At 40.6% G+C, this 15,285-nt stretch overlaps 1 protein-coding gene and 1 long non-coding RNA gene across 5 annotated transcripts in view; one reads left to right on the forward strand and one right to left on the reverse strand.

The window, feature by feature from the left end:
- Window positions 1–10,718, reverse strand: part of LOC131195269 (uncharacterized) — a 28,683-nt gene extending 17,965 nt beyond the window's left edge. Inside the window, exons 1-2 of the long non-coding RNA XR_009154392.1 lie at window positions 10,596–10,718; window positions 9,286–9,415 (exon numbers count right to left, since the gene is read on the reverse strand). This is a non-coding gene — a long non-coding RNA (uncharacterized LOC131195269). The remainder of the gene's footprint in view (window positions 1–9,285; window positions 9,416–10,595) is intronic.
- A 754-nt stretch (window positions 10,719–11,472) lies between these two features.
- Window positions 11,473–15,285, forward strand: part of STX16 (syntaxin 16) — a 24,218-nt gene continuing 20,405 nt past the window's right edge. For 2 of the 4 annotated variants that reach the window (XM_058176342.1, XM_058176343.1), the window contains exon 1: window positions 11,479–11,676. In XM_058176342.1, the coding sequence (XP_058032325.1) occupies window positions 11,542–11,676 (135 nt within the window). In that variant the 5' untranslated portion in view covers window positions 11,479–11,541. Of the gene's footprint in view, window positions 11,677–15,285 lie in introns of all 4 variants that reach the window. The other 2 variants (XM_058176344.1, XM_058176345.1) reach the window with 2 other exon arrangements.

Consider the following 15,285-nt stretch of genomic DNA (forward strand, 5'->3'; position numbering starts at 1 on the left):
TGCGTGTGTAAAATGTGAAAGTTGGTTTTTGGTACCTCTTATTGTTTTGTGTACATTGTTTATTATTTTTATTGTTATTAGCCATGCCCACCCAGTCACCTGACCACCAAGCCACGACCACCAATTAAGCCACGACCACAGAACCAGTAGGGAAAATTTTTAGATTTCACCCCTGCATTGAATGTATGCTAGCCTTGATTGATAACTGGGTTAGAGTGTACTCCGCATCCACGAACAGCTATTTTATGAACACTTTTCTTTTAAATGGGATCTTCTGCTACTTAATTACTTGGTATTCTTTTATCACTCTGCATTTGCTCAGGAACCCATCCTTTATAAGGGCTGCTGCTGCTGAGCTCAAACCTCCAATAACACTACACAGCTTCTTAATCATTTCAGATAAACTGGGGCTTCATTTGCAGAGTGATAACTTGCAAAAACGGAAGAAATAATCATTAGGGAGAAAATAATAGTTTCACAGCACTATTTTTAAATAATTTTATTAAAGATAATAAGTAATAGTAACCCCTTTACTTTTGTAAAAAATGCAAAAGAAAACAAAAAAAGAGAGAGAGAGAGAAAGACCCAATGTTCATTACAAGTGTAAACAATTTTAGTAACTTTCCATCTCTTAATTTACACCAATAATCTCTTCATTGGATATCCTCTTATCCATAAGTAAATCCTTAAAGCATCATCATTTCACTCTTGGTGTTAGCAAAAGTCCTTTAAGAGTCAGAAATAACAACATTATCTATTTTAACCTTGATCAAATAAACCAATTTTATGTCCCTTCTTTTACGTCTAACATTCTTTGGTCCATTCAAGTAATGCCAATAGAATTTGATTTCTTTCCTTCTTCATATTTTTTTTTTTGCCCCTTTTCGCAGGATTCATACAAACTTTAACAAACCTCTTTTGCAAATCCAATATATAAGAATTATACAAGTCAGTCAGTCTCAGTTTTTTATTTGTAATTCCCTTTTAATTTTTAAAACACCGACTGAATTCTTTTATATGTCCAGTGAGACATATTTTTCTATGTCATTCTTGTAGCTTTCATTTGTAGATTCACTTTCAGTTTCAACTCAGGGTCTATCTCGTCAGTTAAAACTTGTTCTTTTTCTTCCAAAACACATTAAAACTTACTCCTTTTCTTCCAAAACATATTTTGTACACAGTCTACCATAGAAGCAAACATCACTATTGACATTGATATTAACTTTTCATTCCATTTTTTAAAAAAAGTGTCATTCAGCATTTCCAATGTTATAATACTTTGTGTTATTCTGTAGCTGTTAATCGGGTTTATGTATTTTTCCTCTTTAATTAGAATCTTTAGGTTCCTCTAATGTCCAATTTTTAAAATGGATTAGCTTTATTATTATATTTTAGAAAAAATTCAAACTAAGTCCATTTTCCCGTGGGAAGATTTCTTCATAATTAATTCCTAAATCTTATTTTATACTATCTGGATCCTTAATCCATTTATAAGTTTCTAAAATATAAGTCTTAATCAGCTTTTTGTTGTTTATATCAAATTTTTAAAAACTTCTTAAGCTTGTAGTTATTTTTTTCTTTAATTAAGGATTGAAATCAGACCCAACTGCTTTTTTTCCCGACTTGTTGATCCAAAGATCTCTAAAAGCTGAAAAGCAGTTAATGCGCAATTTCTTAATGTGATTAGAATAGAAAACATGTGAACTTCTTAGTGTCCTTTTAAAGACACGAGTCCTGGCTTGAGCAAGATGGCAATAGCACTTAGACTTATTTACCACATCACAGTGCTTTACAGACCTCTCTTAAGAGGTTTACAGAGACAGCATGTTGTTGCCCCCAACAATCTGGATCCTCATTTTTCCAACCTCGGAAGGGTGGAAGGCTGAGGCAACCTTGAGCCAATGGGAATCGAACTGCTGAACTGTAGCCGCCAGAAGTAGCCTGCAGTACTGCATTCTAACCACTATGCCAGCACGACTCATCCATTATCTCCCAATGCTCAAAATCTACTGGAAACTGCTGTCTTTTGGTTTCCTCGTGAGAATAGAATAGAATAGAATAGAATTTTTATTGGCCAAGTGTGATTGGACACACAAGGAATTTGTCTTGGTGCATATGCTCTCAGTGTACATAAAAGAAAAGATACGTTCATCAAGGTACAACATTTACAACACAATTGATGGTTAATATATCAATATAAATCATAAGGATTGCCAGCAACAAGTTATAGTCATATAGTGAGAAGTAACTGTCTGGAGCAGGAGTCTTCAAACCTTGGCAACTTTAAGACTTGTGGACTTCAACTCCCAGAATTCCTCAGCCAGCTAAGCTAAGTTGAAGTCCACAAGTCTTGAAGTTGCCAAGGTTGAAGTTTTGCTGGCTGAGGAATTCTGGGAGTTGAAGTCCACAAGTCTTAAAGTTGCCACGGTTGGAGACCCCTGGTTTGGGGCACTTGTGGGTGATCTCCTGCCCCCTCTTCCTGGAGAAGTTCAAAGCACCTGTCTAGTCACCTACTCTTTGTTCTTTTCTATGGTTGTTGGCTCCACTTTTCACTGGAACCATCTTCACACTTTTGCCTTCCCCCCACCTCCCCGAAAGTCCATAGCACTAAGGTGTTAAAAGAACAAGAAGACGTTACTGACAATATGGGAAGCATTACATTATTTCTCTCTCTTTTTCTCTCTCTCTCTCAGAACACTATAACATAAATATCTGGTAAAAGTGTTTGGAATTGATTCTGCAAAAAGGATTTTATGGCATCAAACTCTAATGATTCATTATCGGTGCAAAAAAGAAAAGAAAAAAAGAATTTGGACTGGAACTGTGAGCAAGCATCTTCACACAGCAATCCCAAACTCCTAAATCATACAAGACAGAATGGAATTCCACACACACACACACACCCCATCTTTAATCTTCTTAGCTAACATCTTCCATCCAGTGAAGGAAGTGGTGGTCCAAATAAGCAAATTCCTGTCCATTAAGATGTTACAATTGGTTTACTTCTGGGACCGCTGAGCATTACTACAGCTGCTTCCTACTATGGACGAATGGTTGCTGAAGTTGAGGGGAATTGGCTGAAATGGCAAAATGGACTTATTTCGATAAAGAAAAGAACATAAGTACTTTTGTTTCCACATGGAGACCGCTTCTGAACTTCGGGCTTTGATGTGGAAAAGAATGAAACGTTGATTTTGAGTTTTACCAAGTAGACTGATAAATCTTTACAGAAATGGCTGGTACATATTATTCTGAAAAAGCAAAAAGGTTGTGATTTGATGTTAATGCCTTATTTTACTGTAAGAGTCGGAAGTCAGTGCTTCTTTTTCTTATCTTTCCTCACTTGTCCTTTCCTTCCCCCCACTACCCCCCCAGTGTTTTTCCATTTACTTGGTATTTTGTATTTTATAAAACTTTATAATTCAATTAAAAAAATGCTGACCAAATGAACCCCTGTAAAACTTGCTTTTGAATGAAGAAATGAGCAATAATCAGAGCAGCATCTGCATCCTCGCATTTTCTCTTATTTACAGCAATACAAAAACTGTCTTCGTTTGCAAAAAGCAACACGGCTTAATGGACATAAATATTCCTCATCCGCTATAATGCTGAAGAAAAGCAGGTGGTACTCTGAAGGCCCCATCCCTACTGTTGGACGCTCTTTGCAATCATTTCAGAAGCTGAAGCTTTCTTTATTTCCAAAGGCTTTAACGAGTCCACGTGCCCAAGTATTCAAGGAGTTCATCCAAAGTACAAAATGTACTAAATAAAAGGAAAATGAATCAGAGAATTTGCTCTCGCCATCCTGTTCTCTTTCACTTTGGGAGGTGAAAGTTTGCTCCCAAGTTCTTCAACATCTCTTTCTCCAAAATGCAAACAGCTTTGAAAGGAAGGTTCAGTACTTTGGGTTTCTTCAGACCGAATTCCTTTGTCATTCAGCCTTTATTCAGATTTAACAAGGGGTTCTTAAAAGAAAGGCACACAGAGACAATCTGGTTCCCATTAACGCAGAAAATATTTGAATGCTGTTGTAAATGTCCTTCTTCTGTTTTAATAGTTTATTATTGTGTAGACTTGCCTAGAGTTGCTTCAGTGAATGAGGCATCTAATAAATTTGACAAACAAGCAAAAACAAATGCAGTTTACTTTTGAACTTTTCTTTCCTTTCGGCTATACGTTTGTGCAAAGCTACATCCGGACACGTGGAATGCTGGATCTGCAGAGATGGGAATGAGAGATGAAGCCAATGATGCATTCTGCCAATACATGTATCCTCTTCATTTCTTCTTCCAGATATACAGAGAGCACAAAGAAAGATAAGCAGAACCAAAATTGGGCGCCTGGTGGTAGAATGGAACAATTTGCCACGGCCAACTTGCCATGGGACAATTCAACAATTCAATGTAATTATTTAAAACTATTTAATTTTTTTTTATTTTTATCATTTACATTTCATTTTGTCCCACTTTTGGCATCCATTTTTAATGATTCTATTCTACCATTCCTTTGATATAAGTGTAACTCTTGTCCTATAGCGAGCTGTCCCGCAGCGAGTTGGCCATGGTGGGTTGGCTGTGCCAAGTTGGTCTTGGCGAGTTGGCCATAGTGATCTGGCCATGGTGATTTGGCAGTGGTGAATTGGCCGTGGCAAGTTGGCTGCAGTGAGTTGTCCTAGACTCCTTAGTGGACAGTTGCACTTATTGCCCAAGGAAGAACATCTGCACCTCAAGTCCTTTTGGAAGCTAAAGAGGTTCTCCATTATAGTTTTTGTAAGAGGACAGTTGTGTTAGTCTATTTCAACTCCTACCCTCAAAACGACGCTATAGAGCACTGCACACCAGAACAACTAGACACAAGAACAGTTTTTTCCCGAAGGCCATCACTCTGCTAAACAAATAATTCCCTCAACACTGTCAGACTATTTACTGAATCTGCACTACTATTAATCGTTTCATAGTTCCCATCACCAATCTCTTTCCACTTATGACTGTATGACTATAACTTGTTGCTGGCAATCCTTATGATTTATATTGATATATTGACCGTCAATTGTGTTGTAAATGTCGTACCTTGATGAACGTATCTTTTCTTTTATGTACACTGAGAGCATATGCACCAAGACAAATTCCTTGTGTGTCCAATCACACTCGGCCAATAAAATTCTATTCTATTCTATTCTATGGTGGCAAAAAAATCAGAAGTCCCACAGCAATCTTTCTGACAAACTTTATTAAAAAGGCATAAGCTTTTGTGACTTTGCATCTGATCAAGCAAGCTGCAATTCACACAAGCTTATGCCTTTTAATATTTATTAGTTGAAAAAGGTGCTAGCAGATTCCTTTGATTTCTACAAAAGTCCAAATGTTTTCATTTACAAATGGTTAGTTTTTCGGTGAGAATTAGCTATGATGCCTGGGTAAAGCCACACTTGGTCCCAGAGATGGTCGTAAATCAAGGACTACAGGCATATAGTAGCAGGATAGAACAAACATATAGTTTGTGCCTGTGTGTTCCATGTTTTCACCATACATTAATGTTCTTAGGCAAAGAATTCTGGTTAAGATATATGGTTTTGCAATTAAACATCCATGTTACTCAACATTTTCCCCAAAGCTCACCTTAGATCACCCAAGTCATCCAAATCCTAGAACTCTGCAGCATCTCAGTTAAGGGGCTGCATTTTGGGGGGGTCTTGTGGCTGTGATATATTTGGAAGTTGGAGAATGGCTGGATAATCCCACTGATTTGTCATTTATTGAACTGCACAGACTTCTTTTATAAACAATTCAAATCTCTACAAAAATAGTGTCCACTCTTAGTGTTACAATTATGGGTGCAAATGAATTCTTACCAAAAATAAAATTTAAATGCAAAGCAGAGATAAGAAAGTTTGTGCTGCATCAGGCAAATGACACAATGGAGTACAGAATATATTGATCAAGGAAGAGTCTAGCCCTCAAACGCCATTCTTGAGCGCCCCCTGCTGCTCACAATGGAAAGTCCCAAAAATTGGTTGCCCATTTTTCCAAATTCCACTCCTGAAAAAGCCTACTGGTGAAATAATATTTAATATAAAACAGAATCACCTTTTTTTCACTACAGCGCCAACAATAAAATAAACATTATGCAATCTTTCTGAATGTTATGAATATTTAAATATGTATAATATTTATTATACATTTAAATAACTAATAATAAGTCATTACTTTGGAAAGGCATCTTGTTTAAGCTGGCGATAGAAATCTGCCTTGAATTTGAATTATTATTCCTGGAATATTCTTATTAGCACAAGCACTTCTTTATCAATCAACTTGCTCCATTCTTCTAACAATGAGAAATATCCAGATGCAAGAATATTAGAAAAGGAGCTGGATATTATATAATGAAAAAATATTACTGGATCAAAAACTCCAAACACAAATAGAGAAAACACAGGAATCTAAGGTGATGTTTCTTACACGTACCCAAAAATGTGTTTTCCACTGGCACAAATATGAAAGATAGAGTACAACTCAATGGAGGAAGATCACACTTTATTTATTTATTGTGGGGTTCTAGTATGCAAAGGAAGAAGAATGGAGAACAATAAAAAAAGAATGACTATAAGAGTTCTGAATTGTGGGCAGGAAATTCTAGGGCTCTGATTTGCTCTCAGGATCTTTTTTTTTTTTTTACATTTATATCCCGCCCTTCTCCGAAGACTCAGGGCGGCTTACACTATGTTAGCAATAGTCTTCATCCTATTTGTATATTTATATACAAAGTCAACTTATTGCCCCCAACAATCTGGGTCCTCATTTTACCTACCTTATAAAGGATGGAAGGCTGAGTCAACCTTGGGCCTGGTGGGACTAGAACCTAGGGAAGACCAAATTAATCTGATTGTGTACTATAAAGACAGCTGTTTTGCTGTTAACGGGAACATATTTTTTAGATGCAGCAGCTATGCTGCAATAAGTACTGTCTCTTGTTCATGCTGTAAGCAATGGATGTGGATGGGATTTTGCCCCATCATCAAATATACTTTGTTACAATCTCCTAATGAAGTCTGCCTTAACTTCAAGTTAACTTAAAGTTAAATGCAAGAAAAACCAAATGGACAGGTATAGAATAGAATAGGTGGTACCTGGCTCAATAGTAGAAACTGTGAGAGGGATTTTGGAGACCTAGTGGACAATCACTTAAATATCAGCCAGCAGTGTGCTGGAGCTGCCAAAAAAGCCAACACAGTTCTAGGCTGCATAAACAGAGGGATAGAATCAAGATCACGTGAAGTGTTAATACCACTTTATAATGGCTCAGTAAGATCACAATTGGAATATTGCATCCAGTTTGGATTGCCACAATATATATATATATAAAGTTGAGACTCTAGAAAGAGTGCAGAGAAGAGCAACAAAGATGATTAGGGGACTGGAGGCTAAAACATATGAAGAACGGTTGCAGGAACTGGGTATGTCTAGTTTATTAAAAAGAAGGACTGGGGTGACGTAATAGCAGTGTTCCTATATTTGAGGGACTGCCATGAAGAGGAGGGTCAATGTATTCTCCAAAGCACCTGAAGACAGAGCAAAAGAAGCAATGGATGGAAACCAGTGGTGGGATGCTGCCAGTTTAACAACCGGTTAGGTGAGCGTGCACTTTGTGTGCCTGTGCCTAAGGCGCTTGCACGCAGCGCTGCAAATAGAGCATTTAGAAGCTCAGCTGCTTACTGTTCAAGTCAGCAACAGTAAGTAGAACAGCGAGGGGGGAGGAATTCAATTGTGCTGCACAACTGAGATGAGCTACAAAGCAGGAAATAAAGGACAGGATAGAGCGGGGGTGGGGGTGGGGCCAACTGATTGTCGGCACTGCTGGTTCAACCAAACCGGCTGAATATCACCTCTGATGGAAACTAACCAAGGAGAGGACCAACTAAGAACTAAGTAAGAACCGATTAAGGATAAATTTCCTGACAGTTAGAACAATTAATCAGTGGAACAACTTACCTCCAGAAGTTATGAATGCTTCAACACTGGAGGTTTTTAAGAAGAGATTGGACAACCATTTGTCTGAAATGCTTGAGCAAGGGGCTGGACTAGAAGGTCCCTTCCAACTGTTATTCTGCTTTTCAATTATTCTGTTAAATGCACAGGACAATGGTAACTCGGGGGGGGCGGACTTCAAATCCTAGAAGTCCCCCAGCCAGAATGATTTCTTTGGCCTTGACAGGGCTATTTAAAGTGGGGTTCTGAACCTTGTCCCTGGCACATTTGCAAGGTCTGGGAGAAATATCCTGGACACAAACTCTTACGTCATTTCTGCTATAATAATCCTAGCAGAAATTTTCATATTTTTTTTAAATTTAAAAATCATCACTGCATTTAGCTCCGAGTTCCATCTTGGCCTGTCCTGAAAGATTTCCTTCTGCAGAAACAGGCAAGAGGCAAGACAGGATGGACCCTCTTCTAAAAACCACAATTGTTTACGATTGCACATTAACTGAATAAATCATATTACATGTCCTTAGAGTATATAATTTAGACATAGTTACATATTGGATTCGGTTACAAACAGTCCTCAACTTATGACCAAAACTGAGCCTGGAATTAGTTATAACAGTGATTAAGGGGTCACTGAGCCAATTTTACAACCTTTTTTACACAGTTGTTAGGCAAACACTGCAGTTGTTAAATGAACACCACGATTGTTAATAGCAATAGCACTTAGACTTATATACTGCTTCACAGTGCTTTACAGCCCTCTCTAAGCAGTTTAAAGAGTCAGCACATTGCCCCCAACAATCCCCAGTTTACCGACCTCGGAAGGATGGAAGGCTAAGTCAACCTTGAGCTGGTGAGACTCGAACTGCCAAACTGCTGGCAGCCGGCAGCCAGAAGTAGCTTGCAGTACTGCATTTTAACCATTGCGCCACCATGGCTCATAATAAATACAGTATTATTAAGCAAATCCATTGTAATCATTGGGCGGCATTTGCCAGAAGCTGGAAATAAATGCCAGTTTCCAGCAGCAACATTGTAAATTGCATTCACCTGACTGCAGGATTCTGCAAGTGGCCTTGCCTTACGGGGAGATGGCCGACATAAAAATTTAATAAATAAATAAAGGAAATTTTTAAAAAATAAAAAAAAAATGCAAGCCAGCTGCCAAGCACCAAAAATGCAATCTTGTGATTGCCGAGAGAGGCAGCCATCAGAACTTTGAAAGCAGGTCATAAGTATCCTTGGAAATGTCTGTCGTAAATTCAAACAGTTGCTAAGCGTCCACTCGTATGTTGAGAATTACCTCTGTTTGTTGGAACATCTAAGGAAAGGCCAAAACTTTGTTTTAAATGAACTTTGGGGTGGAGGTAGCAACACATGAAATAAATCCTCTATAAATCCTGTGAGTTTACAGAGCCGTCTTCTAAGTACATCTAATTTTGGAAAAAAATATTAGAATCAAAATGGTAAATTCTATATTTTCATTATGCATTAGCTCCATCTACTGTCTTTTCAAGCTGCATATAAAAAGTACAAAACAAAGGTTGTAAGAACTCTCAACAGAAAAATCAGATGTGCATTTATCTTGACAACTGCCCGAGAAGAACGGAGGATACATCTTCCTAATGATGAACCAATACTGTAACTTGAATGGAATTGTACACCCAACATATTTGAATCAATGCCTCTCTGCCTAGTAAGTAATGAATAGGAATAGATACAGAAGTACAGAAAAGAAGAGTGTAAATTCACTTCCACTCAGCAGCCGAATTCACACAACACACTAGGCCAGGGGTGTCCAAACTTGGTCCCTTTAAGACTTTTGGACTTCAACTCCCAGAGTCCCTCAGCCAGCAAAGCTGGCTGAGGAACTCTGGGAGTTGAAGTCCAAAAGTCTTAAAGGGACCAAGTTTGGACACCCCTGCACTAGGCCCAGATTTACAAACTGCAATTGCTGAGCTCACCTAAAGCAGGGGTCTCCAACCTTGGCAACTTTAAGCCTGGTGGACTTCGACTCCCAGAATTCCCCAGCAAAGCTGGCTGGGAAATTCTGGGAGTTGAAGTCCCCCAGGCTTAAAGTTGCCAAGGTTGGAGACCCCTGACCTAAAGTGCTATGCCCAATGAATTATGGATTAACACAGTGGCCTGGCTCCTACAACATGCTAAGACCACGGCTGCAGTCTCACATTTAAATTAATCAGAATAGAGCTGGAAGGAACCTTGGGAGGTCTTCTAGCCCAGGGCTCTCCAACCTTGGTCCCTTTAAGCCTTGTGGACTTCAACTCCCAGAGTTCCTCAGCCAGCTTTGTTGGCTGAGGGACTCTGGGAGTTGAAGTCCACAAGGCTTAAAGGGACCAAGGTTGGAGACCCCTGTTCTAGCCCAACCCCCTGCTCAACCAGGAGACCTTATGCAATTTAGAAAATCTGTCCTATCTCTCCTTAAAAAGCCTCCAAGTTACCCCCCCTTTCTTTCCAGCGATTTCTGCTAGGAGCAGAACGCATGATTAATATTTAAAGGGAGAAGGGTCATCGGGGTACCTTATTATCAAGGGGACACCTTATTTTTTCAGGCCGTTACTTTTAATCATTAGATTTAATTAGCTACCTGCGTACCTTAAAACCGATTCTGCTTAGCCTAGTCTAGCGTGTTGCGCGAACTCAGCGAGGCTTGCAAAACAGGCAGTTTTGTGACTAACCTGTGACTAATCTCAACTGAAATCTCAGAATTGCTGAGGCTGAGAAACGCCACCCTTCACCGGACTCTCCCCCCCCCCCATAACTTTCTCCTCCTTCTCCTCCTCTTTTAACTTCAGCCTCCCTTCGGGCCACGCAGGCGGGCGGGCGGACCGACTCGATCGCGTTCGAACGGGAGCCAGCGATAGAGGGTCACGTCACGGCCCCAAAAGCGCCGAGCCTCTTTGTCCCGCTGCTCCTCCTTCTCCTCCTTCTCCTCCTCCTCCGGAACTTTTAATATCCCGCCTCTTTCGGGGCCCAGCCGGGGAAGGATTTGAGCGCCGGACTAGGCGGAAGTGAGCCGAGCCGGGCCCGTGATTGCAGGCAGGGTAGTGGGGAGGGGAGCGAACAAGACTAGGGCACGCCGGAGGGAGTCGGGGCTAGTTCCCTTCCCTTTCGTGCCCTGCCAGCCGCGGGGAGGAGGAAGAGAAGCAGCCGCAGCGCCGCCCACGGGAAACCTTTGCAGGGCTTCCCTTGGAGGTGGAAGTGTCGGAGAGAAAGGCTGCTCCCGGGGGGCGTCTGGGTGGGGAGAGGGAGCCGTTTCCCTTAGGAGAAGGCTCTTCCTTGGAAGGAGCAGTCCGGTGGAGGGGCTGAAGAATGGGGAACCCTTGCAAGGAAAGCCCCCGCGGGAAGAAGTCCTTTGCAGCTGCCGCTCCCGCACACCGGCTGCCGTTTTAAGAACCGGGAAGCTGCCCCTGGTGGTGGTGGGGAGATCCTTGGGGGGGGGGTTTAAGCCTGAGGTAGGGGGGAGGTATCTCCTGCAGGCTCTCAGCGAAGAGGCGGGTTGGGGGGGGGTCCTAGAAGGACCTCTAGGAAACTTTCAGGCATGGCCACCCGGCGTTTAACAGACGCGTACTTGTTGTTGCGGAACAACGCCATCCAAAGCCGGCAGCTGCTGGCCGAGCAAGTGAGTAGTTACAGCTCCTCCAGTCCTCTGACTTCACGTAGCATGGCTGCTGCGGTGAGTCTCCCTTCATCCTACTGTATCCCACATGATGCTTGTTTGTGTGCCCACAACCGCTTAAGATAGCCAGCATGTCTTTTCGGGGTCCCCCACCCCTCACCTCTCCGTCCCCCCCCCCCTTTTCCCCTCTGGTCTTGAATCCTCTCCGCTTTTCTCCAATCTTTAGGAGATCTGGGTTGACCCAAGGGGTTGATTGTTTTATGCTAGGCGGCCCTAGTAACCATCCGTACTTACATGTGGACTTACTATAAAGGCACCTGGTGGGCTGCTGTGTGACACAGAATGCTGGGCTAGATGATGAGCCTGATACAGCAAAGTTCTTCATTTTCATAGTGTGGGCTACCAGTCTGGCTAAAGAAAGTTGGACTGATTCATGGATGTTACTGGGATCAATGGCTGGGTTATGCCAGCGTAACAGCTTTGGAAGGCTGTCTACTGGGAGACCAGTGGGCTTCCTTAGGCAGATGGTTGGCCCCCTGTGAGAAGGCCGCTACATGGGTCAGGGAGCCAATCCAGCAGGGCGCTAGTTAACTTTTTATGTTTTTATTGTACTCTGCGATTCCATAATAAATCTAATGCTAGGCTTTTTCTAAAGGTGGATCATTCTATACATTTGTTGTGAAAAACATGATATGTCCCTTTTGGTTTTTAACCAGCTAAGGATAATAACAAAGTGATCAGAAATAGAAGCTGTCTTTATTGCTTGGGAAGTAAATTCCCCAATGTTTTAATTCATTTTTATTGTGTTGGGTTTTTGTTTTTTTTGGATGAGGGAATATTTATTTCTTCTCCATTTTCTAATCAATAATGCATGTATAATTATTTTATAATGCAAAATGATCAATCCTTTTCCATCCCGTCAACTGACACTGCTTATGGCTAAGTATTGGTATAGCTTAGAAACAGAGAGAGTTGAAATAGATTTGCCTGGCTGATTTCTTTTTCTTTTGATTTGCCAGTCCACCTGGCAAGGACATCTGATACTCATTTTTCTTGAACACTCTCAGAAAAACTCAGGGTTTTTTTTAAACAAGCATTTTTATGCCATATTTTTATGAGGTTCAGTAAAAAATAAAACTAGTGAATACGTGTCACTATGATTGGAAATTTTCATGTGGATCTAGGGTGTGTTTCGTTGTGTTTGAAATGCCTTTTATAAGTATAAACATAAAGGGGTAGACATAAAGGGAGAGTTAAAATTAATGTCACCCTGTACTTTCTCATGCCATCTTTAACCAATTGATTCCCCTTGAATAAGCTTCTTGGCAGTATGAAATGGCCTGTTTCAATATCAAAATAGAATGTGTTGAAGTCAGGAGGTTTCTTTTAAAGTTGGAATACCCTGTTTCAAACTCCTAATGTTGCTGGGCACAACTATTTAGAGTCCATTAATGGGGAGTTTCAGGATCAGAGTAATATTAACACAATATATTTTGAATACCTTCCCAAAAGCTTTGATCTAGTATTAAACACAGAAAGTTGATGTTGCAAAGTTAGCAGTAGTTCATATGGTTCTATTGATATAGTGCTGATAGAACCACATTTTTCTTGAGAGTGGGTGTATGAAAGTAATTTCTAGCTGAGGTACAGACTACAGATTGTTAGAAAATTACCTAATTTAACTTCAAATGTTTTTGAATTAGACTAAAGAAGGGGTTCTCAAATTCTTTAGCTCATTGACACCTCCCCCCCCTCCCCCCCCTGAAGTTTCAGATTGTTTATTGACACCCCCCCAAAAAACATTTACCTATTTGAAAATTTAATAAATACTATTTTAACCTTTACTTCTTTAGCCCCTTGAATAATCCCATCAGCCTTTGGGGTTGATATTGACCACTTTGGGAAACCCTGAACTAGGGGAATAGAATAGAATAACAGAGTTGGAAGGGACCTTGTAGGTCTTCTAATCCAACCCCCTGCCCAGGCAAAAAACCCTACACCACTTCAGACAAATGATTATCCAACATCACCTTAAAAAATTCCAGTGTTTCTTCCTTATCCTTTATATGCAATGGATCTGCTAATAGAGGCACTATCAGCTGAATACAAGTGGTTCTCCACTTACTACCCTATTGGAGCCCAGAATTTCCATCATAAGTCACGACAGTCATAAGTTGAGGCACGCCTGAGTTTACAACTGCAATTTTAATAAAATAATCCACCATTTTCTCCCCCAGCAGTTAACTGGCAGGGTATATCAATTTTCCAATTGACTGTCTTTTAGCTGGCAGTATGAAAATCTGAGAGGTTTAAGTAGATCCATTATCCAGCCCTCCCTCCTTAAGGGGCTGGTTCCTGCAGTGTGCATTCAGAATAGTTGTTGCTATTTTGATCTTGTAGTATTTCCAGAATTATCCCTCAAGGTGATAGAGTTGAAATGACTGAAAATGCTGAATAAAGTCACTAGGGAGTTCACAGCAGTTTTGAAATGCTGGACAAAAGTATAATCAATTAAAGAAGGCTATAAAACAATAATCAGCTTAATGTAAAAGGCATGCCAGATTGCCTTTTGACGTGGACTGTGCTCTGTGGGTGTGATCAAAGGAGGCCGTTGAAGCCATCAGTTGCTAGAAGAAATAGCTGAATAATCCTGATAGATTACATTTATAGACCTTTACAGCACTGAAACAAAAGGACTTTAAGCAAACAGGCATATTGGTGTTAAAGAAACACAGACAGGTATCTGTGCAGAATGGAGCAACATTCTTGGTAGCAGAAATTATTGGAAGGAACTGTATTGTTAATAGAACGTAGGATGGACAACAATATATACCGACAGGCTTTCTATGTCATCTATCATTGTTGTTCCAGCACTAATGAAGAGCAGAATAAGTCTCTATAAGAAGCCCTTAAAATGGCATCCAATTCCATCTACATCAGCGGTTCTCAACCTGTGGGTCGCGACCCCGTTGGGGGTCGAATGACAATTTGCCAGGGGTCGCCTAAGACCATCGGAAATATGGGAAGTATACTTGCGAGTCGAAGAATCGCGCTCCAATGGTTGACTCTGCAAGCCAGCTGCAGGCTCTTCAAATTGCTAGCCGAATTCGGCTTCAGGCGCGATGAATTAAAAAAGAGAGAAATCTTTGCTCTGATGTCTCCCTCTCAAGCCAGCTGCAATCACTCCCAATTTCTAGCCTAATCTGGCTTCAGGCGTGATAAACTTAATAGGGGAGGAGTCTCCGCTTTAATGCCTCTGTCCTCAAGGCAATCGCAAGCAGTTCAGATCGCTAGCCAATACGGCTTCAGGCGCGATAAATTCAAAAAAACAGTTTGCCGCTTTTTTCCCCCTTCTGTGGTTGGGATCGCCACATCGTGGGGAATTGTATTAAAGGGGTCGCAGCACTATAAAGGTTGAGAACCACTGATCTACATGAAGAAATTATATCTATCGTGCTTTTTTTTTAACTTTTTAAAGTGGCCTAATCTTCCCCACACCAGTTACATCACCCCTACATGTTGTGCCTTATTTCTCATTTCCTTTTTTGACCTGCTAGAAAGGATAACCGGAGCTCCATTTGTTTAAACAGGCAAAAAAACATAAGACTAAATTAGGGATGGAAGTTACGACAAGCCAGCAGAATTGTAGGATCGAAAGTATCCTCA

This window comes from Ahaetulla prasina, chromosome 3 (assembly GCF_028640845.1).
Source record: "Ahaetulla prasina isolate Xishuangbanna chromosome 3, ASM2864084v1, whole genome shotgun sequence".
NCBI classification, from domain to species: Eukaryota; Metazoa; Chordata; class Lepidosauria; order Squamata; family Colubridae; genus Ahaetulla; species Ahaetulla prasina.